Below are 27,587 nucleotides of genomic sequence, written 5' to 3'. Positions count from 1 at the left end.
CTATCTGTCCCTCCTGGCTCTGTACGTGAGTCCTCTCTCTTGCTCCAGGCACTGCCCATCTCAGCACTGACACCCTGAGCCTGGGGAGAGAATCATGGCACTGCCCTGTGTCCCCTGCACCTGCCCATGGCTTGGAGCAGCTCTGGAGCCCAGCTCTGGGAGGGCAGTGCAGGATCTGAGCACTCCCTCCTGCTGTGTGGGCATGGGATGGGGTTTTATGAACAGTTTGGGGTGGCTCTAAATAAAGATTTATCGCTTTCGTCTTTTGGGTGTTGGTTTTCCCACCCCATAAACCTCCTTTATGTGATTAAAACAAAAAAAAAAAAAAAGAAAAAAAAAGAAAAAAGGAGGTATTAAAAAAAAAAAAAACAATGGGAAATGGGGAAAGGAGCACGGTCAGTGGTTTAGAGAAAGCATCAGCACCTTCCGAGACTATTAAATGAACATCAAACAAGACTGGGATTAATCAGCGGATTCACAAAGCTTGAAGCTGGGGTGGGGAGAAAAGAAAACCAAAATGAACAAAAATGGGGGGGCAAAACAAATCCACCCACAAAAGGGGAAATAGAAATGCTGAGAATTAATAACACAGAGAGAGTGAAGGTGGAGAGGGCTGCAGACCTGGCAAGGAGCGCACGTCCTCGTTTCGTCCATCAGCAGGAGTTATGGGCATAGCAGCGGGCAGGCTTGCACTGGCATTCAGAGAGTTAAAAGCATTGGCACTGAGAGGTGAGCGCTCTTCCCACTGCTCGTCATATTTACCCATTAGGGCTTTCCTAATTATTGCCTCCAACCCCATGTTGGTACTGGAATTCTCTTGGACCGACTGGCTCCTACAACTGATTAGCCCTGGGAGATACGGGAGGGGGAGGAAAGAGGGGACGGGAGGTGGGGGGGAGCCAAATGAGAAGAAAGATGGGGGGACGGGAAAAGGGGAGAAAGGAGACAAGGGAGGAGGGAAGAAACAAACAGTCAGCACATTCTCGCAAAGCAACAAATGTTGTCATCTTCTTCTGTAAAGCTCTGCAACGCGTGTTGGCCCCCCTCCTCCTCCTCCTCCTCCTCCTCCTCCTCCTCCTCTTTCTCCTCCTCCTCCCCACTCCATCCCGCCCCAGGGCCTGGCAGGGGAAGGGGCTGAGATGGGGCTGAGGGCTCAGAGGAAGCGGGGAAGGGTCTATGCTGAGCCCTGGGGTGCAGCAGGAGGGGGCTGCGCTCCCACCTGGCTCAGTGCCTGACTGTGGGGAGTCCGCACAGATGCACGTACGGATGCAATATGGTTGTGCGAAGAAACTGGAGGCTGGGGCTTCCCAAGGAGGGAGAGACAGGGGAGGAAGAGGGGGCACTTAGAAAAAAATCATAAAATCTGGATTGGAAAGAACTGCCCAGATTTGGCATCAGCATAGGGGGTGGGAGAAGGGCACGCAGCCTGCAGGGCAGGGCAGGTCCTTCAGTCCCTCATCGCCCCAACCCTCCCCATGGGGACCCCCGGGCTTGGCCACAGCTGCGGGACAGGCTGCAGAGGCAAGGTGTATGTCCGAGTGGCAGTGAGTGTCAGAAGCCATGCAGTTATAGTGCAGCGCAGGGACCAGAGGGCACTAGGCTCAGCCACGCGACCGTCATTCCCAACGCAGTGGTTACAGGGAACAAGCAAGGGCAAAATACAGACACAAGAACAGCAGGCCGGCATTGGAACCCCCTGACAGCCCCCAGCTCACCCCGTCCCAGGGGTTCATATCCCTGGAAAGGAGCAGAGTGCCCCCATTGCCCACTCCAGGCCCCCAGCTCCCTATGCTTATGAGCAGCTGGAACCAGGCGATGCCCTTGGGACATCAGGCTTCACCCCACAAATTCTGCCTGCCACAGACATCCCGCAATGCACTGCCCTCCTGCACCACAATCCGTGCCCACAGCCCTGGGCTCGGGACCTGGCACTGAGGCAGAGCAGCACAGAAGTGTGCATGGCACTCCCTGCTCCTTCCTTTGGTGGGGGAAATTTGGTCATTCCTCCTCATAATTAAACAGTACAACCTAGAGGCATCCTCCACTGGTGGAGGTGTTAATCATTTATTAAGTACTATTTAATACTTCTCAGTGGGGATTCCTTTGAGAAAGGAATTCCTTTGCTGGCAGGGCTGGATCTCCATGGGGATGGGAGCAGGTACACAGCACCTATGGGATGTGCCTCCTGCCCAGCAGTACATCACAGCTTTGGGAGAGCATGGCTGTACCACAGCACTGCAGCAAGGGGCCCTATCTCCTCGAGGTGCTGCTGGGGGAGTGCAGCCACCTCTGCCTTTGGGTAGGTGAGACAGTGAGGGCCGAGTGCTGCCAACCAAAGGACTCTCCTGTTGGCATTCTGTCCCCACACAGACCTCTCTGCAGCTCTGCCAGAAGCTGGTGGCAGAGGTTTCATGCCATCTTCCTCCCTCAGGTTGACCTGTCCCACGTCTGGGAAGCCCCCACTGTTCCTGCACTGCCCTTCAGCTCTGCACAGCTCTGACTCTCTCTCATCCTCTGCGAAGTTCTCAGAGGAGTCACACTGCACGCAACAGCAGGGAGCGACGGAGGGCAGTGAGGCTGCAGCCTCAGCAATGCCACACTTGGCATTATTGCAGAAGGAAAAACGGAGATGCTCCAATCACCCTATCTTCCTGCTCTGGACAGCTGTGAGCTTGGTATGGAATGAGGCACAATACAGACATAGTGTGAGTTACCTGCTCCAGTAATCGCTGGCATATTGAAAATCTCTGTTCCAGGCTGCCCAACATCTGGGGAGAAACAAAGAAGCTCTTGAGTACAGAGCAGTGCTGTTCTGGAGCCATGGAGTTGGGAGAGCTCGTGTTCCACAGCAGCGCCCAGGCTGACAGCAGCCCTCAGCCCCGGGGCAGCTCTGCTAAAGGCCAGCAGCCACGTCTTGGGCAATGGCAGAGAAGCAGATCCCAGGGCGATGCCTTCACACCCAGCGCTGCAATCCCTCCCTCCAGCCCTTTGGATTGAGAGCTCTATGAAGTTAAACCCTCTCCCGCCTATGGGATTCCCACAGGCTCCAGTCCTCCATACCCAGGGAGCAGGTCTGGGCAGCGGGGAAGGCAAGGAGGAGGAGAAGAAACGTTACATCAATATTTTCCCTCTTAGCTGAGCTATTTGACTTGGATAATGCTTTCCTTAGAATAACAGAAATTCTCATCAAATAAAAGGTGTTTCCTATTTCTGTATATTTTCTCTTGATAAGGAAAAGTGTGGAAGGTCATGGGGTTCAGCTACACATCCCCAAAGGGGCATAACAATACTGTTGGCTCATGGTAACATCATCCAGGAGACAGACAGCTCAGTTGCTTTTATCCAATGCAGCTGTTGTAAGATGGATTCAAATTGAATTAGTACTGACTGTATAATGCAGGGCTAAATTAAATTATGATCCTATCTACCCTATTAGTGGTTAATGAATGAATGGGCTGGATTTTTAATATAAGCCAGCCTGGTTAGTTTTACAGAGTTATACCAATATTGACGTAAGGATTAAAGTAACGTTTGGGAGAGATGCATCTCAAGGAGGAAGGATTCAGCTTGGCTGGCCATTCATTAAAATATCAACTGTTTGTAAGTCTCCTCCATGCTCAGCTCATTATTTTCTTCCTTTTGAGGTTATCTGGTGCTGCCACAGGGTGGGATTGACAGCCCCACAGCATGGAGATGCGCAGCTGGGAAGGCTCCCATCACTTCCCCAGATGCCCTGAAAAGCATTCGGAGCTTGCACTTCCCAAGAAACCACGACATGATGCAGAGACCTGGCTGGGAGCTCGCAGCCTGCAACACAACAGCACTCTTCCCCAAAGCTTCATTTGTCCTCAAGGCTTTTCCCCTTGTGCCCCAAAATAAAGATCCCCATGTCCTTACTGTACTCCGTCTCATTTTTGTTGGTTGTACTGAGCTTCTTGATGATCTCCTGTTTTTTGGACTTCACCATGGCAGAGTTGCTCTCTGTCAGCTTACTGAAGAAAGCTGGAGGCTGCGTGTTGTTTCCTGGGGACTTGGACCCCATCCTGCAAAGCAAAAAAGCCATCAGAAACCTCTGCGACATCCAGGTCATGATGTCCTACCTAGAGCTGCATTCTTCTCTTAGTGCAACTCCTCATCATCAGTCCAGGGCTTCTGAGATATCTGGGATATCCAACCCATCATAGAACCATTAGAGTTGGAAAGGACCCCCGAAGGTTGTCTGGTCCCACTCCTGCAGTGCACAGGGATGCTGACAGCTCCATCAGTGCTCAGAGACCTTGGGTGTCTCAGGGATGGAGCACCACCATCTCTCCGGGCACTCTGTGCAGTACCTCACTGCCCTTATTGTAAAAAACTTGCTCCTCATATCTGAAAATCCCTTTTTCCTTATATCCTTCCATGATGACACGGGATGTGACGTTGGGCTTCTGTCTGCAAGAAAAAATCTATGCCCTAATTCTTCCCACCTTTCAATAAATGAGCCCATTCAAGTCCTTCAGACCTAAAAATTAGTTCCCCAAGAACAGATCTGTTGCTCAGCCAAACATTCAGGGAGTCAGTTTCTACAGAAAGATGCTTCAGGTGAGACTGAAGAGGGCCCCTGGGATGCAGCAGCAGAAGGGATGGGAACACAGCCAGGCTGCAGTGCTGAGCAGCATGCAGGAGCGTGGCCATATCCTAGGAGGAGCAGTGCAGAGGCCAGCTCCGTGGATGGGTTGAGGGAGCCAGCTGGCCCCGCTGTACGATTATCAAAGCTGCAAATAGGAGAGCTTCCAGCTCAGCAGGGATGGGGCCCAGGGATGGGGTTGTGCTCTGGGTGGAGGTGAGCGTGGGGATGGCTGCGCAGTACCTCTGGTCCAGCTGCTCGCCCTCACGGTACAGGATCGGGTACGTGGCGCTCTTGGCGTGCTCCGCTTCTCCCACGCCGTCTGGTGGAGACACGGGCTCGATACAGTTGTCCGACCCGCCGCCGGCCGAGGCTTTGCTCTGCTCCGGGGACCTGAGGATGGCGACGGGGAGATGCGATCGGTGCACTGCAACACGCTCAGTCTCCGTGTGGGGTGATGGGGAAGGACTGAAATAGCTTGCAATACAGCAGGAATGAAGCCAAGCTCCCCACCCTCGCGGGCTCATGGCACCGTTTAACACAAGCCCTCGGAGCAGTGCCGTTTGGGCGCTTTTCCGAATCGCAGGCGTTTGCTGAGCAGCACTGAGTGGAGATGCGGCCCAGATTCCAGGCAGCACGCCAGGCAGCAATGCCCCCAGCATCCCAGGAGACGCGAGGGAGCAGCGCTGGAGCTCAGCCCCAGCATCTGTCCACTCCTGTGTTTGCAGGGACGCAATTCCTCCGGAGGGTGGGACATCAATGCTCTGGGGACACGGCTTGTGGTTCTCTACTATATTTGCTAATGCACAGGAGGGCAGCACCCACCATCTCCATCCACTTCACTGCAAGGTCATGGTGGGCCCGTGTGGGACGGATGGGGGGACGCAGCCCTCCAACTGCAGCCCGGGAGGCGGCTGGGGTTGAGCCCAGAAGGAATTCCTCATAGGCAGTTCTGGGAATTTACATTTTTGTTCTGTGTTTTTTTTTTTCTCATTTTTTTTCATCTCTGGCTGGCCAGGGCTGGGCTGTCTCTCCTGACTTTACAAATCCAACCCTAAGACCATGCAGAGCTGAGGGAAATAATGGCATTTACTAACAAGGAACTGTAAGTTTCGAGACCTCTGCTTCCTGGACATACCTGGATTTCACTGAACTCTGATGCTGGGGTGGGAGGACAGACACCATCCCCACATTTCCCACTTTTTCCAACTCAATTATACTTTCTAGTGCTATCTGCATGATTTGGCAGAAATAACAAAAGAAATAACAGTGCTGCCTGAAGCAACAAGAATCGCTAGGAACAATGAAGGTAAAATTTACTCTGAACCAGTGGAAAGTATGTTTCCTTGCGGGCTTTTTTGGAACCATTTCTGGTCTGAAAGGTCACTGCTCAGTGCCAGAGACTGAGGACTGAGACAGCAAAAGAAGCAGTGGGCACAAACTGAAATGAGTGAAACTCTATCTGAACACAAAACACTTTTTTGACCATGAGGGTGTTAGAACATTGGGACAGTATGCCCAGGGAGGTTCTGAAGTCTCCATCAACGGAGATATTCAAAACCCAACCAACCAGGCCACGGTTACTGCTTGGCAGAACCTGTCTGTGTCTGTTGCGAATCAACTCTCTGAGCTCACCTTTTGCCTCCTTCGTTCTGTGGGGAGATCCTGGAAGCCACTGCATGCTCTTGCTGCTGCAGGTATGCCTCGCTGGGGGTGCGGCGCAGGTCCAGTACGGGGCACGCAGCCCCAGGGAAGGAGTACACTGGGGTCTGGATGTGGGAATTGAGCTGCTGAGGGTGATGGCGTGTGTAGTCCTGGGTGATGACCTCCTAGAAGAAGAAATTCTTGGGTCAGAAGAAGAGTTGGGTTTTATTTCTTACTTCACAGGAGTCAGCTAAAGATTAGCAGGAGGAAATCAGGCTGGTAAGGCCTTGCAGGGATGTAACTCCTGTGTCCTGTCAGCAATAGCTCTTGTGACGAGCTAGGTTGGGACACAAGGACCTGCGATGAATGCATCCAATGCACTTTGCTCTCTCTGGCTCTACACCAAGTCTTTAGCATCACTCCCAGGCCCTCCCCACCAGATATATTTCACATAAGCTCTAGACGTGGCCCTTCCCTCCTCCCTCCAGAGGAAAGAAAACCAGGTTAATTACACTGATGTGCTGGGCCAGTGTGACCACCCGCTGGTTCATGCCCTTGACGCTTTGGCTGGACTGCAGGGGCTGGCACTGGGGCTGCGGGCCGTCAGGCTGCCGGAGGTGCTGCAGGTGGGCTGCTTCAGGGCCTGAGGCCTTCAGAGAGGCTGGAGAAGGCACAAAGAGCAGAGCTGAAGTAAGGTGACACTTGTGTCCCGCTTCCTGATGGCTGAACACCATCTCAGCATGGCACCAGGCCCCTGCTCTCACCTTGTTGTTTCTGTCTTGGGTCGTGCTCCCCGTGCCCCTTCTCCATGTCCTGCAGCAGTTTGGCCCCTTTCTCATGGGATAGGCTGGGCGAGCTGACAGGACTCACGGCTTCGATCCGGTCAGGGCTGTATCCGCCATGAAAGCCTGGATAAAGGCGAGAAGGGCATTAAAACTGGGAGTTACTTAGCTGCTCCTAGCACTGCGTAGTCGCTGGTGGGCAGCTGTGCATTCAGCAAAGAGGGAAGAAAGAAGTGGACCGGGTCTGGCTGAAGCCTAGGGTTCAGTGGGGTCTGCGGCCCCATCTCATTCCCGCAGATCTGGACATGCAGCTCACAGTGACAGCAAAAGAGTCAGGACCCAGACTCAACCCCTGCGGGTTTGTCTCATGCTCTTCCCCCTGAGCCCACCTCCTCAAACACACAAATGTTCTTTTTGTCCTCTGTCTGCCTTTTAAACCCTTTGCAGAGACTCAAGGTTCAAAATGTGCTGATTTGCAATGGATCAACATTACTTTTTAAGAGTGAGGAAACTGAGGCAAGATGGGTCAGAATTCCACGGAGTGGGGCTAAGGATCTGGAGAAGGTTTTTGTTTTCCTGTCAGATCAGCGGTTTGGGCAACACTCACAACTTCTGCCCTACAGACCTTCACCCTCCTTGTAATCCATTCCTAGAAACCACCCCTTCCAGGCAGAGCTGGCCAACACTGAGTGGTGCCCAGATGCACCCTGCCCCACTGACACACTGCCCCGGCCCCAGTAGGATGCCTTGGGTTGTCCTCCTCTGGGAAGGCGACATGTGGTGAGCCACCCTCACTGGAACAGCCCTCCTTACGACTTCTATGAGCTACAGCGTGCTGGCAGCCCCCACCTCTCAGGCCCAAGGCTGTAGCAAGGAGACCCAGTCAGAGCCACACTGAGCTGCAGCCTGTGGATACCCCAACGGCATGACATGAGTGAGGATGTGTGTGCTGGGTGGCCAATGGCCACATCATCCTCATATGCTTGCTTTGCCTCTTTGCTCCTTCAATTTATTGCCCCCTGTTTGTTACAGCCTGCCTGGGAATTTCTAATGGTGGGGAAATCAGAATTAGCAAATTGCTGTTGTCTGTAAAAGCAATACCAGGAACTGTGTGACATTTGCAAAACAGAGCTCAGCTGGGAAATGTGGGAGAAGGGAAGATCCCTAAAACACACACAAATAATGACTGCAATAACGTAACAATCGGGGAGGAGAGGGACAAGCATGCTTCGGGAGCTGACAAAGCCAATAACCAAAATGTACAACTAAAAATAAGAAATAATGAAATAAAATTGGTTTCAGGCCACAGCTCTCTGGCCCCTCCCCTCCAGTGGCTTACCATCACTAGTGGAGCTGTTACTCAGCGAGCCTTTTTCTCGCTGCCCCTTATCACCAGAAATTTGGTGTGTGATAATCACATCTATGAGATTGGCCGCTGTCGTGGTGGTCTTACCGAGTGCTCGGAGCTCCTGTTCCTGCATGGAAAAGGGTTTACTTTGACTCTTTTCTCTACTGTGCTGCTCGGGGCCCGAGGCTGCGTGCTGCTGGTCCAGAGGGTGGTGGTGCTGCTGGCTTTTCCCCTGTCCTCTGCTATAGTGATGCGAAGAGCTGGGTCCGGAGGAAGGTAAAGGCCTCGACTCCATGGCTTTAATAGGTGAAGGCGACTGTTCGAGGCTAGCCCCGCTGGGCAGCTTTGAGGTGAAGACATTGCTGTCAGTCTGGGCTCGCTCTGCCTTTGATTCCCGTGCCCTTGAGGCCTCTTTCTGCAGGACAGCCGGGTCCAGCATGGCCGCATAGCCATCTGCTGCGCTGATGGAGGAGCGCAGCGTGGAGGCTGAGGGGAAGGCTGCGGAGCGGATCGGCGACGTGGTAGTGGTGGAGGAGGTTCTGCAAGGCAAAAGGTGATGGAGAAAAGGTCAGAGAAAAGCATGGCAAAGGGGAGTGCTTGGCCAAGGACTGGCACTGTCTGGCTGTGATCCTCAGTGGGCTTCGAGCACAGAATCATAGAATGGCTTTAGGTTGGAAGGGACCTTAAAGATCATTGAGCTCCGACCGCCTGCAGTGGGTCACAGAGGTGACACATACTGGAGCAAGTGAGGGAGCTCAGGACGAAGCCTCTGCCAACCAGGTGCCTGCCAGAATAGCTGGCTGTGGGATACCTGATGTGGGCTGGATGGATTCACCAGAGAGAACAGAGCCCATGGGACAAGCCCAGAGACATTCATAACCCCCTGTCCCCATTGCAACTTTCCTATGAGTCCTAGCTGTGCTCCAGCTGGGACAAGGCCAAAACAACCATTCTGCATCTCCAAGGTGCCCACGAGATGCTTAATAATGAGCAACCGCATCCATCCCAAGGCCAGAGGCAGGATGGTGTGTGGGGACGTACCGCAGGACGGAAGGAGTGGGGGTCTCCGAGGAGATGATCTTCATGCTCGTGTTGTGGAGCACGCTGGGGCGCTGCTGGATGGTCTCATGGGTGCGGGGCGAGACGGGAGAGTGCTGGTGGCTGTGAGAGTGCGAGGAGGAACGGCTACTGGACTGCTCTGTACCTGGGGGCAGACAGCCAAGGACTTCAGCCCTTCGTTTTGGAGTCCCGACTCCACCTCCACCCAGCAAGGCCCGAAGGCGTGGTGCCAGCTCCCCCCCAGCCTACCAGGTCTCCAGATAGGCGCGTGCTCCACCGTGGTGGATACTAGGATGGATTTTTCACGTTCCCTCTCACGTTCACGCTCCCGATCTCGTTCCCGCTCTGACGATCCCGACTGTTTGGTCAAGTGCGTGGGACCTCCTGAAACCCAACAGAAAGGCAATGAAAGGGCTGCAAACAGACTCACTCTCCACAGGGAATGCTGCCTGTCCTTCACATTGCTGAGTCTGCAGAGCAGATAAGAGATGGCTCCATACAAGGTCACCTGGACAGGACAGACCGGAGTGACCTGAGTGACAAAGCCCAGGAAAATCACACAGCAGTACTCCTGGTGACATCTCCAGGGTCTGACCTCTCACAAAGCTGTTTGCTAGCTGCCACTTTGGGGAAGGAGGAGGAAAAGCAATGAACCTCCCCACAGCAGAACTGGAGGAGCTGTTGTGAGGAAGTCCTGGTTGCTGGGTAGGAAAGTTTAGGGATCCCTAGTGTTTCCCAGCACGCTGAGCTCATGGCCATGAATTGTTTGAAGGAGTTCCACCCAATCGGTTTCCCCTGAGAAAAGAAACCTGCAGCATTACCTGGGGAGAGTGGGGAGCTGCTGTGCCGGCTGCTGAAGGTCTGGGGGGGGCCGGGAATGTAGGTGATGCGGTCCATGGAGGTGGCAGAGGTGCCAGGGGTGGGGGGCACGAGGACAGGCAGGTGTGGCACTTGGGACAGGTCAATGATTCCTGGAGAGAGAAGCGAGAGGACTGTCAGGGTGACAGCAAGCCACTCTTACTTGGCCCCAGCTCCCAAAACGTGGGAACAGCCCCAAACCATCCTGGATGGGGAGGACCTGCTGCATAGTTGAGGGCGAGCGAGGGCTCACGGGGCGACAAGCCACGCAGCATGTCTGCCCGCTGCGCCATGGCCGTGGCTGCGGCGTTGTGGTGCATCTGCTGCGACGTGATGTAGTCGTTGATGATGGTCTGTCGGTTCTCCATGGCGGCCGTGTCCGTGTACCCCCGGATGAGGTACGGGGGGTAGAGGTGGGGGTACGTGGGGCTCGGAGCCAGATGTCTCGGCAGGTAGTAAGCAGCAGCTGGGAGAGAAAAGGATGGAGAAATGATGCGGTGCTTCCCAAAGAACGGTTTCTGGGAGGTATCACATCTACCACAACTAAACCTAAAGCAGTGCTTTTTCTTGGCATAACCTTAGGTTTTGGAGCACAATTCCAAGACAGCTATCCCCCCTGCCAACGGTACCTGCTTCCAGTTGGATTCCCCTCGGGATGGCAGCAGGGTCAAAAGCCAGTGGGATGTGTCCTCGGTACAAATCAACCCCGCTCACACCACGCAGCAGGTGCTCATAGGGGGAGATGGGGTGGTGGTGGTCGGGCACAGGGGCATGTGGAGACTTGGAGTTGGTGAGCTCTCTCGATGTGGGGGTAATTTTTCTGTCCTGGGACACTGGCTTCCCAGCAGTGATGCTCCCTGCAGCAAGCAGAAGGAAATGAGTCAGAGACCAAGCACTGCAGCCAAGCCATGCCTCTGAGGGGTGCCTTGAGCCAAGTGTGTCCTCAGGGGACGCCCACAGCTCTCCCTGAACTCGAGGGACCTTTCCTCTTTGCTGTGCTGCCATGCCACATTACACCATCAACACCAAGGCAGCCAAGCCCTAGTCGCACGCAGGAGAAGCGTGTCCCAACCCATCTGTGCCTCAGGAGACATGGAGAGGGGCTCCCACCCTTCACTGCCTGCGTCACACGCAGCCTGGACCTCTCCCTTTGGCATCCCAGTCTCTCCTTCTAGCATTCAAACTGTCCCACGAGCACAGGACTGGGACAGGGCACAGGCACCAGGTACAGCACGTTGGGCTTTGCTACGACAGCACTGAATATGGTCCTGAAGGACCCATGCCAGTCCTATGCATGGTTCATGCAGCATCTGCATAGGGAGGGAGGGACAGACAGATGGCCTTATTCTCCAATCCCAAAGGGAGGCCATGTACAGGCAGTTCTTCCAAGTGGGGAGTGGAGCCACAGATGCAAGGAGCAGTAAGACAGGACTTTCCCATTCCTCCACCTCGTGCAACCTGCAAGTTGCAGGCAGCGTTTTGGGGATGTCTGCACCCAGCGATGGAAGTCAGCAGCCCCAGAAACTCCTGGCCACAGTGACGAAACACAGTTCAGAGGGTTCAGGCACTAGTTGCCCTGTCAGCTCTTGCCCAATGCTCACAGTGAGGTTGGAGGAATGTCAGGGCCTTTTCTTGGCTCTCCCAACCTGTGCTGGACATTGGTGGCACTTCTCACCCCACCCGGGACAAGGGTTACCAGTTCAGAGCTGTAACAATAGTGTGGACAGCAACTGACAGAGTCACCCCAAAGCAGCGTGAACACACTTCTCTTGCACTAAATTGCACAGATATGAGCCCAGAACCATTCAGAAAAAGAGCCAGCCCATGCCTTCCCATGAGCCCAATGATGTAGGAATCCGCTTCCCTGCTGGTGTTTTGCAGGAACACTTATTTTCCCCTTGGGATCCCTCCCCACAGCCTGGGTACTGCCTCCCCCGTGCTATCCTCACCATATGTGCAAACCTCATCAGCCACAAAGCAGCTGAAGGCTTTCCCAAAGTGATGGATCTCACGGGAAAAATAGCAGAGCAAAGGGATGAGCTGACCATGGAGACCCCAAATGTGCCCAAAGCCTCATCATTTGGCCATGAGTGATGCTGGAAGACTTTTGGAGAGCTCTGCTATATGCAGCCCAAATTTCAGCTGCATCCTGGCATTGGTTTTTGGCAGATTGTGGTGCCTTGTGCCGCACACCCCCAAATCATAAGACTGTTGGTGTAGGACAAGAATTTGCAGGTGGGAGATGCAAACATCCCCCAAACACTGCCACAAAGCTGGAGGAAAGCAGTGCCCCTAGGCTGCTGCAGTTACCCATAGCTAGCAGGCCTGATAGGCAGTGTCCTATGGAATGGGATCTGCACTGCCTCTCGCCATGCTGTAATACCAGGGATCTTCTGTGCTCTGGTTCTGAATGCATCCCAGCAGATCGCTGCTTGGCTCTATGGGCACAGAGGCCCACTTGTGAGAGGTGAGGTGCAGAGATGACAGATAAACACACCACATTTCCATTTCATTTCACCAGATTGGTGAAAAAGGTGAAAATCATCTCCACCAGAGCACTGCTCTCCTGACCACCTTCAGAAAGAGGAGTGCCCAGGGCCAAGCCTGGTACAAGGAAGACTCTCAGGAGGGCAGCATCCCCCACTCCCATGAGTCAGCCTTGGCTGCAGGCAGGAGTGGGTGCTGGAACAGAACAGGTCAGACAAGCACTTGCTGGGAACAGGTGAGGTCAGCAGTGACTTCCCACGTGCCCTGCTGTAAATCCCAGAACCAAACACAAAGTTGGCAGTTACCTTCATGCTGCCGTGGCGTGGATTCCCTTGTGGAGACTGGAGACCCTCTGTGCAAGTGGCTGCTGAATGCCGTGCTGTGCCCAGCCTGGTGGTCTTCGTAGGCGAGGGCACTCTGATGGGGCTTTCCTGGCTCAGGTACAATCACAGGAGCTCCTCTGGCAATTGAGCCACCCGAGTTGGTCACTGGGCTTGGCCTGTTTTTCAGGCTTTCTTCGTAAGCTCTCTCCAGATTCCTTGGGTCTTGTATGACATCCAGTGAGTGCACAGAGTGAAAAGTCCTCCCAGGACTGCCAATGATGGACCGCACATCGTGCTTTTTGGTACTCGATGAGGAAGAGCCACTGTCGTACTTCAGTGGGGTACCCTGGGGTCACAAGGCACATGGGGTGTCAAAGGGGCATAAAGCAGAATTACAAAATCACTGAGGTTGAAAAAGATCACTAAGATCCCCAAGTCCAACCCCAGCCCTTCCCCTCCATGCCTACTAGCCACGGCCCTCAGTGCCACGTCCCCAAGGTTCCTGACCACCTCCAGGCATGGTGACCCCAGCACTTCCTTGGGCAGCCTGTGCCAGTGCCTGACTGCTCTTTCTGAGAAAAAATAATATTCAACACCCCACCAAGCTTCAGGGGGACTCATGCTTCCTGCTCCAGTAGGTCAGTACACCAGAGACATCGGTTTAGTTGGCCAAATGGCAAGAGCCATCCGCAAAGCAGAGATAGCAGCACCGTATGGAAACGGGCAGGGTGGAGTGCCCGTTCTGCATGTCTTGTTGTGCTCCAACAAGATGGAGATGAGTCACCACTGAAGGCTGGCTGTGCCCATCACGCCTCTCCTACACATGCCGTGAAATGAGGTAGGACTGCGAGGTGCCATGGGAACCTTGCAAATATTTGCAGCCCAACAGGAGACAGCATGCCACACTTCATCCTAAACACTGACCTTGCTGAATTGACACTTGCCCATACAGGGAGGAGACCGAGGCTGTGCACAAACAGAGTCACAGCTGTTGAGGGCACCATGTTGACTTTGGCCTTGAACATGAGCCAAATGTGTCTGCTCCAGTGTGTGTGGACAGGGCATCGCCTTCTCAGCATGCCAGGGAGCTCGGAGGTACTGCATTTATCCACTGGAGGATGGGAAAGCGGAACCTATACCCAGGCAGAGCCTATCTACTGATTGCTGACCGAGCCCCAGAGCCCCCTCTTCTCCCCTTTTGCTTTGGAAGCAGTCCCCTACAAGCACAGCAGGCTGAGTAGGTCCGAGCCCACCTGCTGCTCGCCCACATGCTCACCTGTGTGATGGAGCCTTCCTTCAGAGGCCTCGTCAGAGAGATGTCTGGTGTCCGCCTCAGCTCCTCTCGAGGGATCTCATGGATTGACCTCCCTGCTTCCTTCACTGTGGCCACCAGGCCTTCGTGGGCTGGCTTCATTTTCAGGGGAGTGAGGCCCTCATGAGACCTGACCTTGTACGCATCAGATAAGTCCCGTGGTGGAGTGTTTTCCCTCTTGAGCTGTTTGGCTTCTCTTCTGAGGTAGTCCTCATGGGCCTCCACGTAGGACCGAGGTATTCCTGCAGCCCCAAGCAGACAAACTGAGGGTGATTCTCAGCCACACACATCAGAATGCTCAGTCCCAGAGGCTTCCAGTTAACACATGTAACTCAAGGACCGCTACTCAACCAAACACATATGCAGCTACATCACTGATGCAACAGGACTCTCCACCACCACTTTCTGGGCTCATTTCGTACCACTTGCAGCCTGCCTTTGTGCCAGTCAATGGGAATGCTACTCCTGACTGTAGTCTGGTAGAAACTGAGCACAACTGAAAATCTCTCACAACTGCAGCTGGACCCCAATATACGCACTGTGGGTTCCTCCTGCCCTAACCTGACCACAGGAACAATGGGCTGTGTGTGTGATACTTCCCCATGTTACTATTGGCCATGGCCCTGCCCTGCTGCAGCCTCACCTTGTGTGATGGAGCCCCGGATGTGGTGCTGCTCCTTCAGGTTATGGGGACTGTGTCGGTCTGGAGGGATGGCTCGACCCATGAGACCTAGAATAGATCACAGTGGGAAACTTGGGTTGTGGCACAGAAGTTCATATAAAACCAATGTATAATGACAGCATTGCCAGGATGCTGGGGAGTTTCTAAATGACTTGATTTCTCTTTTTACATGTGCTTCCGTTTTTGTAGTCCTGAAATTGGTACACCAGGACAGAAGCCAAAGGCACACAGGCTGGTCTGTGCCCCTGTTCTGCCATGCTGTCCTGCTAGGATGTGCAACAGGGTCCCAGCAAACCACAGCCAGGCATGGGAAGGTGTGATATGTAGGCAAGAGACAAGATGGGTCTCTGCAGACACATGGGTGAAAGGCTTTCCCCACACCTACCTTCAATGCTGGCAGACAGCGGATCCCGGGACGACAAGCCACGGCTGATCCTCCCCTCCATCATATCGTAGGTCCGCTTGGTTCCCGTGGGCTCATGTGAAGCTCCTGAGCTCCTGCTGTCTTCTTTGGGACACTGAGAAGCAGCAACTCCACCTGGAATGGGAACACCAAGAAGCAACATCAGACCCCACCCGAACAACAGCCACCGCTTGGCAACGCAAGAAACGCTGCATGAGGTTGGCTTCCAAGAAATCCAGCTGCTGGCTCTTCCCTCCCTGCCTGCTCTGATTCCAGATCCGTGCCTCCTGTGTGGGTAGAGCATCCTCCCCACTGTGTTCTGCTCCCTCCCTGATGCAGGCAGAGGACAGTGTGGGGCCAGCCCCTCTGTCGGCAGCTGCACTTCCACTGAGCTCAACCCTGTAGTTCCGGGAAGTTCTGCTGTTTGTTTTCATTTTTATTAGACACCTACTGTTTGGGATCCTCTCCAGTCTTAACACTTGCCGAGACGCTCCCTGGGTGAGAAAAACAAGAGAGGGGAGAGGCAAAGCAGAGTTCCTTTGAAACAGCAATGCGTGCACATGAGGACTGGGACAGACAGTGAAAATCCCACATGTCAGTGATAGGGCAGCACTGCAGTGACCGCAGAGCACAGACTGTGTGCTCACCCAAACCTGGAGCCAATTCTTCTGCAAACTGGAGCTGGGATGCAGACAGGGTTTGGGGCTGTGTGCATGGGGACAAAAGGTAGTTCAGCCCTAAGCCTTCAAATCCAGCTTCATTCAAGGGCAAAGATCTGGGAGTGCTCAGAAAGCAGCAAGCACTGCACACAGCCAGTCCCCCAGCACAGCACATCTGTGCCCTGCAGAAGGGATGCGGTCCCCTTTGTACCGGGGAAGGAGAGAGACTGAACAGAAAGAAAACCACTCCAAAGCCACGTCCCTGCCTCGCAGCAGCCATCCGCAATCATATGCAGAATGAGAATAACCAATCTAGCACAATTCAGCCTGCACATGCTGCAGGATCTCGCCTCATTACAGCTCTTTTATTTTAAGCACCCTCATGACACTAAAGAATTTGCAATTTTTTTTCGGCTTGCCAAAATTCATCATCAACAACAATTTCATTTTTCTTACTTCTTTTTTTTGTTGTTTGTTTGTTCATTTTTTTAACTCTTTGGCTACAGGAAGGAGTCAGGCAGTGGGGCTAGACTGTAGGGCAGGGATGGCTTAAGGTCAGATCGATGCTATTGAGCATGTAGTGGGCTGTTTGGAGGGAAAGCATTAATTCCTCCACACCCCAAAGGATAGGGAGGAGGAGATGGCTGCAGCTGGGGACACCAAGCCCCTGTGAAGGAGATGGAAATAGCTGCTTGCACAACAAGTCCCAGAGCGCTTCCTGTGCCCTGCCTGGCACCAGCAATGCCAACTGTCCCAAAGGGTGCACGGACATACGCCTGCGTGGTGACACCTCTCATCTGGGACAGAGTTGACAGCAAGCACGGGAGGCCGTGGGATGAGGTGGCTTCCACATGGCACAGCCCTGTCCTCAGAGGCCCTGCAGCTGCCTGCAGGGAGGTGGCACATCAGGAGCCCAGCAGCTTCCCCTATGGGCTGGGCAGACCCAGCAGGGCAGAAGCAGCTTCTGCCCTCTTAGGGCTGCAGGCGTGTGAGTGCAGCACTGAGGTGACTGAGAGCAGGATCTGGTCCTTACTCATCTCTGTAAATCTGACTCAGAAGAGAAGTGATGCAGCCCTGTGAGATGGCCATGCCATGCCAAAGCCAGAGCGCAGTTCCAGCTGCTTTTATCCTGGCCCAAGGAGAGCACAGCAGGCATTCCTAGCTTCATTGGAGATGAACATCTGCTTATTTCCCATGGAGGCCACCGAAGCCTGAAGATGAACCCTTATGGGCAACACTGCTGTCTGCTGAGCAGGCACAGAGGCACAGAGCAGCTGCTGGCTGCGTGCTGATGCTGCTAACACAGCTCTGGCACCTCCCATGGCAATGTTCCTGCGCAGGGGGTCTGAGTGCAGCATCTGCAGGGCGTGCTGAGCCCTCCCGACAGCAGCACCACCCTCAGTGAAGCTGCTGGCCAACATTTGTTTTGTCAGTTCTGCACCTCAGCGCTCTCTGAGCAGCCAGGGGTCAGCCCACTAACAAGCGGCACCTCCATCCTGCCCTGGAGCCAGGGGAGCTGGGGGCTGACTTGTTGCCAACCCTTAACGCAGTTCAATTTGTGTCACACCATGCCAGTGCTGCCCTACCCAGCACACAGGAATGGGGCCAGCAGCCGGAGGCACAGGAGCCCCAACATGGCATGCAGACAGCTCTGTGAGCGAGGCAGCATCTGTCTGTGCTGCTCAGTGTGCTGTGCTGCTCTGCTGCTGGCTGTCACACAGGCCACGTGGGAAGGACCCAGGGCCAAGCTCTTGATGGACAGTGAACCACCAGCCCCCATTTGCCACAGGGAAACAGAGCCACGGTGCTGCTGTGCCCAAGACATCTCAAGAAGGAAGCCTGTTGTCCCAATGTCTTTATGCCAAGCTACCAGACTTGCCTCCAACTCATAGGTTCTTTAGGCTCCACTTTGGCCTAAGACCTTGAGGATCCTCTTTTGGCACAGTACACCAGGATGGGGCCAATACCATCATGACCAAGGCAAGAGGACAGCATGAGACAGAGGGAAACCCAGCTGTAGGGAGGTGTGGTGGAGCACGAGAGAAACCACACTGGAAATGAACCCATGAGGTCATCCCACCTCACTTCGTGGCCTTTCCGCACACAGCTCCTGACTCCCAACACCGCTGCACAGCCCTCCAGCACCTGTCCCAAAAGGCCGAGGGTTGCGACTTACCATCATAGGACAGCACGTGGCCTTTCTTCCCCTCGTAAATGACATGTCCTTTTGGCATGGCATCCTCTCTCACTTTCTCCGCTCTGCTGGGGCTGTCTTCTCCGATTATCCTGGTAATGGTTCCTTTGTACAGCACTTCTGCTGGGGTGCCCTTGGAAAGCCACCAAGATCCATATTTAACAGTGTCACAAGCAATTAAGCAAGCAGTGCGCTCGCACACAGGAACACTCTGTTCCAGCGGGGAAGCTGAGCGGAGGAGAGCGCGCCGGCCTCCGCTTCCTGACAGCCATCAGCGAGAAACCTGCAGCTTAATTATTGATGAGGACAATAACGAGGAGCGGTAAGGAGGTACGTGAGCTGGAGAAGGCTGCTGGGAAGAGGCAGGGGTGAGGACAGCGTGGGGATGGCAAGCACTGTGCTCCAGGGGGCTCCCCTTCACAATACCCAGAGCTGGGTGTCCTTGGAGATGTTGCAGCCCATTAACATCCCTCTGCCATCACAACCTGCTTGGTGCCAAGTGGGAAGAGGCACCGTGGGTGCAGCAGTCCCCCTGCCCCATGGCAGGGAACACCTGTGATGACTGACCAGCACCCATTCTGAACCTAACTGGCCTTACAGAAGGCGAGTTAAAAACACCAGCTTTGTTGGTGTTTTGAGATTCTGCAGACTGTTCCCCTACCCCAACGAGGAGATACTCGTCCTCTGCACAAAGCCATCTGAGCAACACCAGTCCACAAAACCCCACTGCAGCAGCCAGGCTCAGTGCTCTGACTGCTGGTGTGCAGGGTCCACCCAGTGCTGGTGTTCCCAGCCCCAGGTAAAGTCATCTTCCTTCCGTGGACACGCTCAGAGGGGATTTGAGAGCAAGTGATGACAGATGGCTTCAGAGCAGAGACCGTCTATTCAAGACCTGCCTCCTGCAAACTGGATGAGTAATGCAAGATCAAATATCAACGACAGCACTGGGGGCTGCTGCAGGGCTGGGCGCTCCATCTGCACACTGGGGATGGCAGTGCCCTCTCACTATGGGCTTGGTACCTTCAATCCCGAGCGAAAACAAAGGAATGTAGGTGGATCAAATAGCTGGATGTAACACAGCATCTTAAACTCTGCTCACTGTCTGAACTAGTGCTCCAGGCCCTCCATGCCTGCCCATTGCCGCTGCAGGGGCACACAGGGGGATGCTCTACTGTGTCACTTGCAGCCCTGGCAGCTGCTGGATGTGGGGCACCAGGCAGCAGAAGCTTTTGCTCTGAGCCAGGATTTAGGTGGAGGTCCCCAGGGCCAAAAGGGACACAGTCACCCTGCTCGAAAGAAGCATGCAAAAATCTGAGCACGAGTGGCTTTAAATAGCTGAGTGATGGCCAGATAAAATCCCTAAGGGAAACAGATGATTTTTTTTTTTTATGCTCTCCGCTCCGTAACCAGATGAGCAATAACTCACGCTGCAAAAACTATTGCCCGCTTGCCAGCTGCTCTTCTAAAGATGGATGGTGGAGATTAAGGCCAAAGCATCATTCTGCTCAAGAGAGCCCTTGGGCAGGACCCACAGAGCAGCACAGTGCTGGCAGCAGAGCTCGTTACCTGACATGCACCCCGCAGCCTCTCCCCTCCCTCTGCCTGGGCAGAGCCTTCCACCCATCTCCTCCTCACCACTTCTTGCCCTGGCAGGATTATTTTCCGAGAGCCATTTAAAGCTGCTTTTGCCTTTGCTCCTGACAGCTACTAAATTCAATGGGGGAGCTCAGACGTGCATTGCTGCTTGCTAAGCTCTGCCCTTTTCACAACATGGGGCTGGAGCCACGCCAGGCTGAGGCTGTCTGCAAGGGATCTGTGATGCTTCCCTGTTGCTCAGTCCCATGCCATGCGCCCAATGAGCAGCACCCAGACAAGCAAAGCCCGACAGAGATGAGGGACCTACATGTGTGATGGAGCCTCGGTACGTGATGGGCGACTCTGGAGGGGGTCTGGATGTGGGTGTCCCCTTGGTGATGCTCCCTCCAGACGCAGAGCTGAGGGATGTACCTGCAGGACACAAAGGTGGAGAACTGTGATTTGTGGTCAGCAAAACAAGTGTGGGAAGCCCTCCAGGAGATGTCACCTTGCAGAGCCCTCCCCACCCTGTCCCCTAAGGGATGCAGCCATGGGCTGGGAAGTGCAAGGAGCCATTACTTTGAAGCTCCCATTTCCATGCTGCATTCACAGTGGGGCTGGGCAGATTGATGGGCCTGGGAGAAAGCACAGCATGTCTCAGCTCCTCCTGATGCGATCAGAGATCTCCAGAGAGATGCAGCTCAGGGTGGTTTGAGTTCATCTGTGTGTTATTTGTGCTGGGCTGGAGCCAAGGCACCGTGCACTCTGTATATGGCTGCACAAACCTGGGAGAGCTCGCAAACCAGAATTACTTAAATCGTGTAAAAGCAACACCTCTGTATTTATTTTCCCCTGCACAGCTATGGGGGAAGAAAAAAGGGAAATCCAGAAATCCCCCCAGAAGCCCCATGGCAGCCATGGGCAGTGTGGCAGTGGAGCATCCCCCTCCCTCCCACACCAGGGCACAGCTGCATGCTCACCCCGCAGGACGGAGCCCTCTGGGGCCGGCTGCATCACCAGGCTTTCAGGCTGGCTGGCCTGGCTTCTGGGAGAGAGTTGTTCCTGCTTTACTCCAGGAAAAGGCACTGGAAAACATGAAGCAGAGGTCAGTGTGGCTTTCGTCTTCCCCGGCCTCCTGCTGGCACCTCGTGTGCTCATAGCCATCAATGTCCCTTCAGGGGTTGCAGTGTGGGGCTGGCATGCGCGTGCCCCTCCAGACGTGGCCCCATGCCCATCTCCTTCTGCTGTAAAGAAATGCTTCCAAATATGCAAACTAAGCACTTTCTTTGTTCACTTCAGGCCATTCACTCTTTATCCTACCAGCCTGAGGAGTGGCAACAGATTTCCTTCCTTCAATCCCAGTGTGAGCCAGGTGGTATTTATAGCCTGGGAAGTGTTCCTGACCAAATTGTGCTTTCCTACACTGCACATACAGAATCACAGAATCTTTACGGTTGGAAAACACAACTAAGGTTATCTACTGACCAACCCACCCCCCACCATGCCCACTGAACATGTTCCTCAGTGTCACATCTCTACAGTTCCTAAACGCTCCAGGGACAGTGACTCCATCACTTCCCTGGGCAGCCCGTGCCAATGCCAGGCTTTGCTCTCCCAAAACATTACTCCTTCCATCTTTGGATCAAGTCTGCTCCTTCTGCACTTCATTGCTATGTCGTGCAAGACAGCATCCACCACCACCTCATTCCTTACCCAGTTTCTTGGGATCCATTGTCAGGGGCAGGCCCATGGTGATGGAGCCGACGGGAACTTTTGCGTGCTCGGAGCTGTAGGGTGTGTGGAGCTGGATGGGCATTCCCTGCAGTGTGAGAGGGGATGTCAGGGGGCGGCCCAGTGATGTGTTCCCCACTGCCCACACCCAAGCCCATACCTGGGAGATGGAGCCGACAGGTCTCTCCAGCACAGAAGGATGCTTGGTGGAGGAGATGAGGGGAGGAGGGTTGGAGATGCCCGCCAGCCTCTGCAGCCCCGAGCGGGAGCTCTCGTGCAGGTTGAGCGGGATAGGGTGTCCTGTGTGGGAAACACGAGTGTTAGCACGACCAAGGGAAAACAATGGGCAAGTGAGAGAGCAGGGCATGAACAGGGTGACCCTGCTCCAGGATCCAAGCAGCACAATCGCTTTGAAAACCACTGTTATTGTTTGAATTATTGCCTCTTCCCCTTTGGTTCCGTATCCAAGCTGTGTGCTCGCCAGCCAGAAAGGCACAGCAGAGCGAGGGCTGAAACCTCTATGATGGTGCCAAGAGTGGTTCAGAGAACACACATGGTATCCTGGGACAAATAACATCCCTAACCCACCCTGGTGGAAGTCAGGAGCCCTGCCTGCTGCCTTCAGCCTGCCCCAGCAGCAGCAGGGAGGCTGCTCCGTGCTGGAGCAAAGCAAGAGGTGGCAGCTTTCTGCCAAGCCCTCTCCTACCCAAAAAGAAAAGAGCTGCACTGACTTAAGAGAGCAGCACATGATGCCAGCTGTGATCACAGCTCTGCCCCCAGCCCTGGGTCAGGGTACCACGTGATCTCACGTGCCTGGTGGGTTATACTGGAACAGGTGGGGCTCTGCCTGGGGAGAGGTTTTTATCACATCCCGGGAGTAGGACAGGACGGGGGGCCAGCACGAGGTGGGCGGCAGCTCTGTGCCCAGCTTCTGAGCCTCTGCGATGGATGGGAAATGCACGGACTTTTCTGCAGAGAAAACAGAAACAAATCCTTTGCTCAGTGGCAACCCACAGACGGATGGAGATTCAGCAAGCAGGTGAAGCCACAACCATCCATGTGGAGGTGAAACAGCCTTCCCTGGGCTCACACTCCTAACTGGTACCACCAGGGGCTGGCTGCCAGTGACAACCCATTTTCAGCCTGCTGGAGGGGCCAGAAAGAAAGGCGTCAGCTTGTTGGATGAAGAGGAAATAATGCGCAGATGTTCTCCCAGCACCTGGACAAGCATGCTTTACTGGAGTGTCAAAGACAAATGAAGATCAGGACGGGCTCTGTGGGATGGCTGGATGCCTCCTTGCTGCCTAGCAGCTGGGCTGGAGGCAGGGCAGCTTCCTCAAGTTCTCTGGGTCAGGGTACTGGATGCCAGGCTGTATTCACCCCAACTGTAAGAAGGTTGATCCGAGGCCAAGAGGTGCCTGTGGTGGAGGAGCTGTTCCCTCTTGACCTGAGCACCCTGTGGGGTGCAAGAAAAGAGCTGTATCTGTGCCAGCTTCATCCCAGGTGCATCCTCACTGAGGATACTGAGCTGAGCAGACAGATGAGGCAGTCTTTTTGAAACAGATCCCAGGTAGGTTTGGTAGGATTTGCTTTTAATCAATAAACGCTTAATTTCGCACTGCCCTTCTTTGCCAGACCCACCACCGTAACGTCTGCATCGACCAGAAATTAGAAACTGGGCAGTAAACAATGGCAGTCACAAGCACACCCAGCCTTTACCCATCAATTTCTGATAAAAATAGATGCCTGAATTCTGCTAAGCCTAACAATAGGGCAAGTAGATTATCTGAGGCCCAATTTAATGAGGCTTTACTGCATTATCATTATTAATGCTCAGTGTACTCAGAAGCTGGGAGATTATTCTTGTCCTCTTCGGTGAGGCAAGAAATCCATTCTCAGTACAGAGAGGTGTCTGAGCATCTTCCCTCCTCAAGATCCCATGCTGGGTCCCTAAGCGTTCCCTAATTTTCTCCCAGCTCCCGGGGGCTGATCTGAGGGCTGGAAGGCACTGGGACATCGGGGCTGGCGGTGCTTTCCCAGCCACGGCCCCACACACCCCGGCTGAGCCACGTCCTCCCCAGCCCCACAGCGCTGCTCCCTCCCCTCTGCGCCTCTGGGGCTGTGAAATGTGGCCAGTTCCTAATTGCCCCCGCATTAGAGGGCGGCTATAACTCAGCCGGCTTTGATAAAATAGCACTTACACAGGGAAGAGAGAGTTCCTATAACCGTTTATCAAACCCCTGGAATCGAAGCGAAGGAGTCAGAGTTTATACGATCCGTCATCCAAATTAATGCTCTTGGCTCTCCATCTCCTACAAAGGCCAACTGAAACCCAACTAAATCAACACAAAACAAACCGCCCGCCTTCCAACCGCCGGGCGATAACCGAAGATATGCCTGAAGGCAATGGGGGGAGAGATCCGTCTGCCCGGTGGCGAGACCCGGCGGGGCTGCGTGGCGCGTCCTGCCTGGGGCCGGGGAGGCACGGCGGGGGCCTGGCTGCCCTCCAAGGCGATACTGTCCCAGCCAGGGGCCGCGAGGCAGCCAACGCCTCAGCCAGGATGTGTGCAAGACTTTGCTTTGAAGCGGAGCCAAAACGGTGCGAAGGACGCTGATCCCTGGAGCGGCTGCGAGAGTTGAAGCTCTTATCGAGCGGGGCCTCAGCAGGCCGGGGGCAGTGGGAGGACCTGCTGCTGCTCCTCGCTGTGGCTGCCCTGGTGGAGGCCTGCGGGGCTGGGCCTTCCCGTGCAGTACCGTCATAAAATCATAGGATACCCTGAGTTGGAAGGCATTCATAAAGGATCATCGAGTCCAACTCCAGTGTGATGTGACAGCACAATAGCCCAAGTGTGGATGCAGGGGAAGGAAGGGGCTCCGTTGGTACACACATCTCCCAGCGCTATCTGGATCTCTCACCACCAGCCCTGGATCCCGCAGGCAGGGACAGCACTGAGCCTCCACCTAACTCCACACCCACACTGAAACAGGGCTCTAGGCTCTTGGTTTCTCCCCTCAAGGTGATTCTCAGCACAAAGCTGCTCATTTTCACGTGGAGATGCATTTACACCCCAAACACAGAAGGTTCCCAAGGGTCCACATGCAACCCAGACCCATGGTGGTACCAGCACACAAACAAGGATGAGAGGTAATGGCCTTAAATCGGACCAGGAGAAGTTCAGACTGGCTATGAGGAAAAATTTCTGAGAGTGGTGAGGCTCTGGCACAGGCTGCCCAGGGAGGCGGTCAAGAACAATGGGGATGTGGCACTGAGGGATGTGATCAGGGCTGGGTTGGGGATCTTAGTGGTCTTTTCCAGATTTAATGACTGATTCATGGGTATGAAGGGTTTGGAGACTGAGGTGTTTGCTCAGTCGCAGAACAGAGCATTGCTCGTGTGCCACAGCTGAGGAAGCTGAGCTGTGCAAGATCTGCACAGGACTGCAGTGCAGGAAGAGATGAAACCCAGCTGAGGGAGGTGCTCTGCCCGGGCAGCAGGCACAGCAGGATGGGATCAGCTGGAGATGGTACTTCATGGGTGGCAACACCGTGACTCATAGGAAACTCCCTGCTTTCAAGGTGAGCAGTCCCCTTCCTGGCTTCTATGCAAAACATTCTGGAGGGCAGAATGCACACAGTGCTATTTGTTGTTTAAGGAAAGAAAGAAAAATTGGCAAAGACCCAGAAACCAACTCCTTCTGCAAGCACATCCTTCTGCCTGATGGGACGTGGCTGCTGGAAGAACCCTTGGGCCAGGACACACAGTAGGGTGCTGAGATCCCAGCTGCCAGAGCTGAACTTGGGCACCCATTTTCCAGCACAGACCACAGCCCAGGGCCAGGGCCAGTCTCCTCCAGCCCCATCTCCCTGCACTCCCCCCAGGACTGGGGGCAGCACCCACAAAGCCCAGCTCACTGCTCCCTGACAGCATCGCCGGTGACAACATCCCCATGGCACATCTGCAGCGCAGGCTACGAGGGGCAGGGACGCAGATGTTGGACTGGAGCAGACTGACATTGAGATTAACAACACATTCAGAGGATGGGCTCATCAGGACTTCCCGACTCTCCTTAACCTCGATCCCCAGGTGCTCAAGCTAATAACACTTGAGATGCTCAATGGTGGGAAACTCTGAATTGCTCATTAGGCAGCCAAATCGTATCAGAGCTGTTCCAGGGAAAAAGCACTGGGAATCTTTACAGGAACCTTCGGACTCCGAGTCACAGTATTAGCATTGATTTTAAATGAAATAATGGTCCCTACTGAGCGTTAAAAGCATTCTTTATAAAAAGCCAGCAAGGTAGAAAAGAGTCATTGTGCCCAAAGCCCTGGCACGCCTCCAGGCCCCTTTGCTCTCAAGTGAATGGCAGAAAGGGTAATAAAGGCAATCTTCACCTCCTTGGCGCTCGACACCAGCGCGGTGTTTGCCGTAGGCTCAGTGAGACATGCTGTACTGTCTAACGAACACAGGAGATCAGCCGTGCCTCCCTGCTCCTGCTTCAAGGTGCTATTAAAGAGCTTTCAAGGGCTGAAGCAGACGTTGAGCTAAGAGAAGGAGAGCTGCTGGCCAAGCACAGCACGTTTCCTCACAGATAAACACACACCGCCAGCACGCTGCCCTACCTTCCTTGTCCCCGGCAGTGGGGCTCCTGCTCTTCCCCCTCGGGCTGCTGCTTGGCTGCTGCTGCTCCTTCTCCTGCTGCTTGCTGGGGGGCACATCCTCACGGGAGGACTCGTGGGCCTTTGTGATCTGCTGCTGGTAGAGAGCCAAGGCATGGGGAGGCACCGGGGGCTTCACGCTTCCGCTCTGCAGTATCCCCTCTGAGAAACCTTCGGAAATCTGCAATGGGACAGGGAGAATTGATGCCTGCCGTGTGCTGTCAGCATCCCCAGCAGCCACAGGGACAGCGAGAGGCAGGTGCCCCATGGTCTGATCCAAAGCATGCTCCAGAGCTCACCAAGCACAGGAGACTGAAATGTCCCATGGTGAAGAGCATCAGCTCTGTTCTGGGCCTCAGGGTTCCCTTGTTTAAAACCTCTAATCCGTAGCTAAGTACCTGTGGCTTTTGCAAGAAATTATACTACAACAGCCACATCTATGCTGTAACTGAGAGAGTAGCAGTAATGGGTCCTCCCTGAGGGCTCAAACCCAGCATATGAGAGCAGGGATTTCCTCTCCCCACCCTGCAAACGCTGCTGCTCTGATGCTGACCCTGGAGGACTCTGGAGAAACGATCAGTGTTTTCAGCACATGGCTGCTGGACAGCCAAAAAGGGAACACAGAAGAGCTTTCACATGAAGAAGAGCATCAATGCATTCCACACAGTATCTTCAAGCACACGAGACCAAGGGAAGCACAGCCTGGGAGGGTGCTTTGTTGCTTTTTAAAGCAAAGGAGGCAGCAGTCACATGGCAATGAGCAGCTTGTTCTGTCCAGACCTCCCACCACTTTCTGATACAAGATCTTGAGGGACACTCGAACGCTGCTGGCAGCCTCCAGCAGCTGGGAACACGCTGTGCACAGAGCACTTTGCCTGCACAGGGCTCCCACCACCCAACACAGGAGCTCAGCCTGCTGCCAGTCCCAGCACTTACGATGGGAGGGATGGCAGCAGCACGCTGCTTCAGCTGCTTCAGGTCCAGCGGTTTCTGTGGCGAGGAGTTCAGCCTGGCCTCGCTGGCGGCATTGAGCAGGCTGGGCCGGGGGGACAGCAACCTGAACACAAAACATGGGTTACAGGGGCAACATCATGGATGAACTACATGTCTGGGTGCTCCCCCACGCCCTGTGTCCCTGGAGGATATCCGTGCCACCACTAGGGCCAGCTAGGCTACTGTGGGACTTGGGAGCACAGCTGGGCTGCTGGCCCTGCAAGCTGCTGCCTGCTCCCAAACCCACCTCAGATGGGTTCTTCTGCAAGGCATGC

The 27,587-nt window shown here is 54.4% G+C and overlaps 1 protein-coding gene across 17 annotated transcripts in view; it reads right to left on the bottom strand.

Moving 5' to 3' along the window:
• The window catches only part of NCOR2 (nuclear receptor corepressor 2), a 164,737-nt gene that overhangs the window by 3,133 nt on the left and 134,017 nt on the right, over window positions 1–27,587 (bottom strand). For 10 of the 17 annotated variants that reach the window (XM_085238686.1, XM_085238685.1, XM_085238690.1 and 7 more), the window contains 25 exons: window positions 27,256–27,376; window positions 26,284–26,500; window positions 22,477–22,632; window positions 21,824–21,963; window positions 21,646–21,751; window positions 20,913–21,017; window positions 20,261–20,364; window positions 18,340–18,490; window positions 15,487–15,639; window positions 15,063–15,149; window positions 14,384–14,661; window positions 13,090–13,453; window positions 10,927–11,154; window positions 10,518–10,763; window positions 10,261–10,410; window positions 9,689–9,823; window positions 9,422–9,584; window positions 8,486–8,919; window positions 7,015–7,158; window positions 6,763–6,911; window positions 6,242–6,435; window positions 4,850–4,999; window positions 3,898–4,043; window positions 2,715–2,768; window positions 622–849 (listed from right to left, as the gene is read on the bottom strand). In XM_085238686.1, the coding sequence (XP_085094812.1) occupies window positions 622–849; window positions 2,715–2,768; window positions 3,898–4,043; window positions 4,850–4,999; window positions 6,242–6,435; window positions 6,763–6,911; window positions 7,015–7,158; window positions 8,486–8,919; window positions 9,422–9,584; window positions 9,689–9,823; window positions 10,261–10,410; window positions 10,518–10,763; window positions 10,927–11,154; window positions 13,090–13,453; window positions 14,384–14,661; window positions 15,063–15,149; window positions 15,487–15,639; window positions 18,340–18,490; window positions 20,261–20,364; window positions 20,913–21,017; window positions 21,646–21,751; window positions 21,824–21,963; window positions 22,477–22,632; window positions 26,284–26,500; window positions 27,256–27,376 (4,403 nt within the window). The remainder of the gene's footprint in view (window positions 1–621; window positions 850–2,714; window positions 2,769–3,897; window positions 4,044–4,849; window positions 5,000–6,241; window positions 6,436–6,762; window positions 6,912–7,014; window positions 7,159–8,485; window positions 8,920–9,421; window positions 9,585–9,688; window positions 9,824–10,260; window positions 10,411–10,517; window positions 10,764–10,926; window positions 11,155–13,089; window positions 13,454–14,383; window positions 14,662–15,062; window positions 15,150–15,486; window positions 15,640–18,339; window positions 18,491–20,260; window positions 20,365–20,912; window positions 21,018–21,645; window positions 21,752–21,823; window positions 21,964–22,476; window positions 22,633–26,283; window positions 26,501–27,255; window positions 27,377–27,587) is intronic. The other 7 variants (XM_085238694.1, XM_085238695.1, XM_085238702.1 and 4 more) reach the window with 3 other exon arrangements.

The sequence above is a fragment of the Meleagris gallopavo genome, chromosome 17 (assembly GCF_905368555.1).
Source record: "Meleagris gallopavo chromosome 17, MGAL_WU_HG_1.1, whole genome shotgun sequence".
NCBI classification, from domain to species: Eukaryota; Metazoa; Chordata; class Aves; order Galliformes; family Phasianidae; genus Meleagris; species Meleagris gallopavo.
This window is presented reverse-complemented; position numbering and strand designations above follow the sequence as displayed.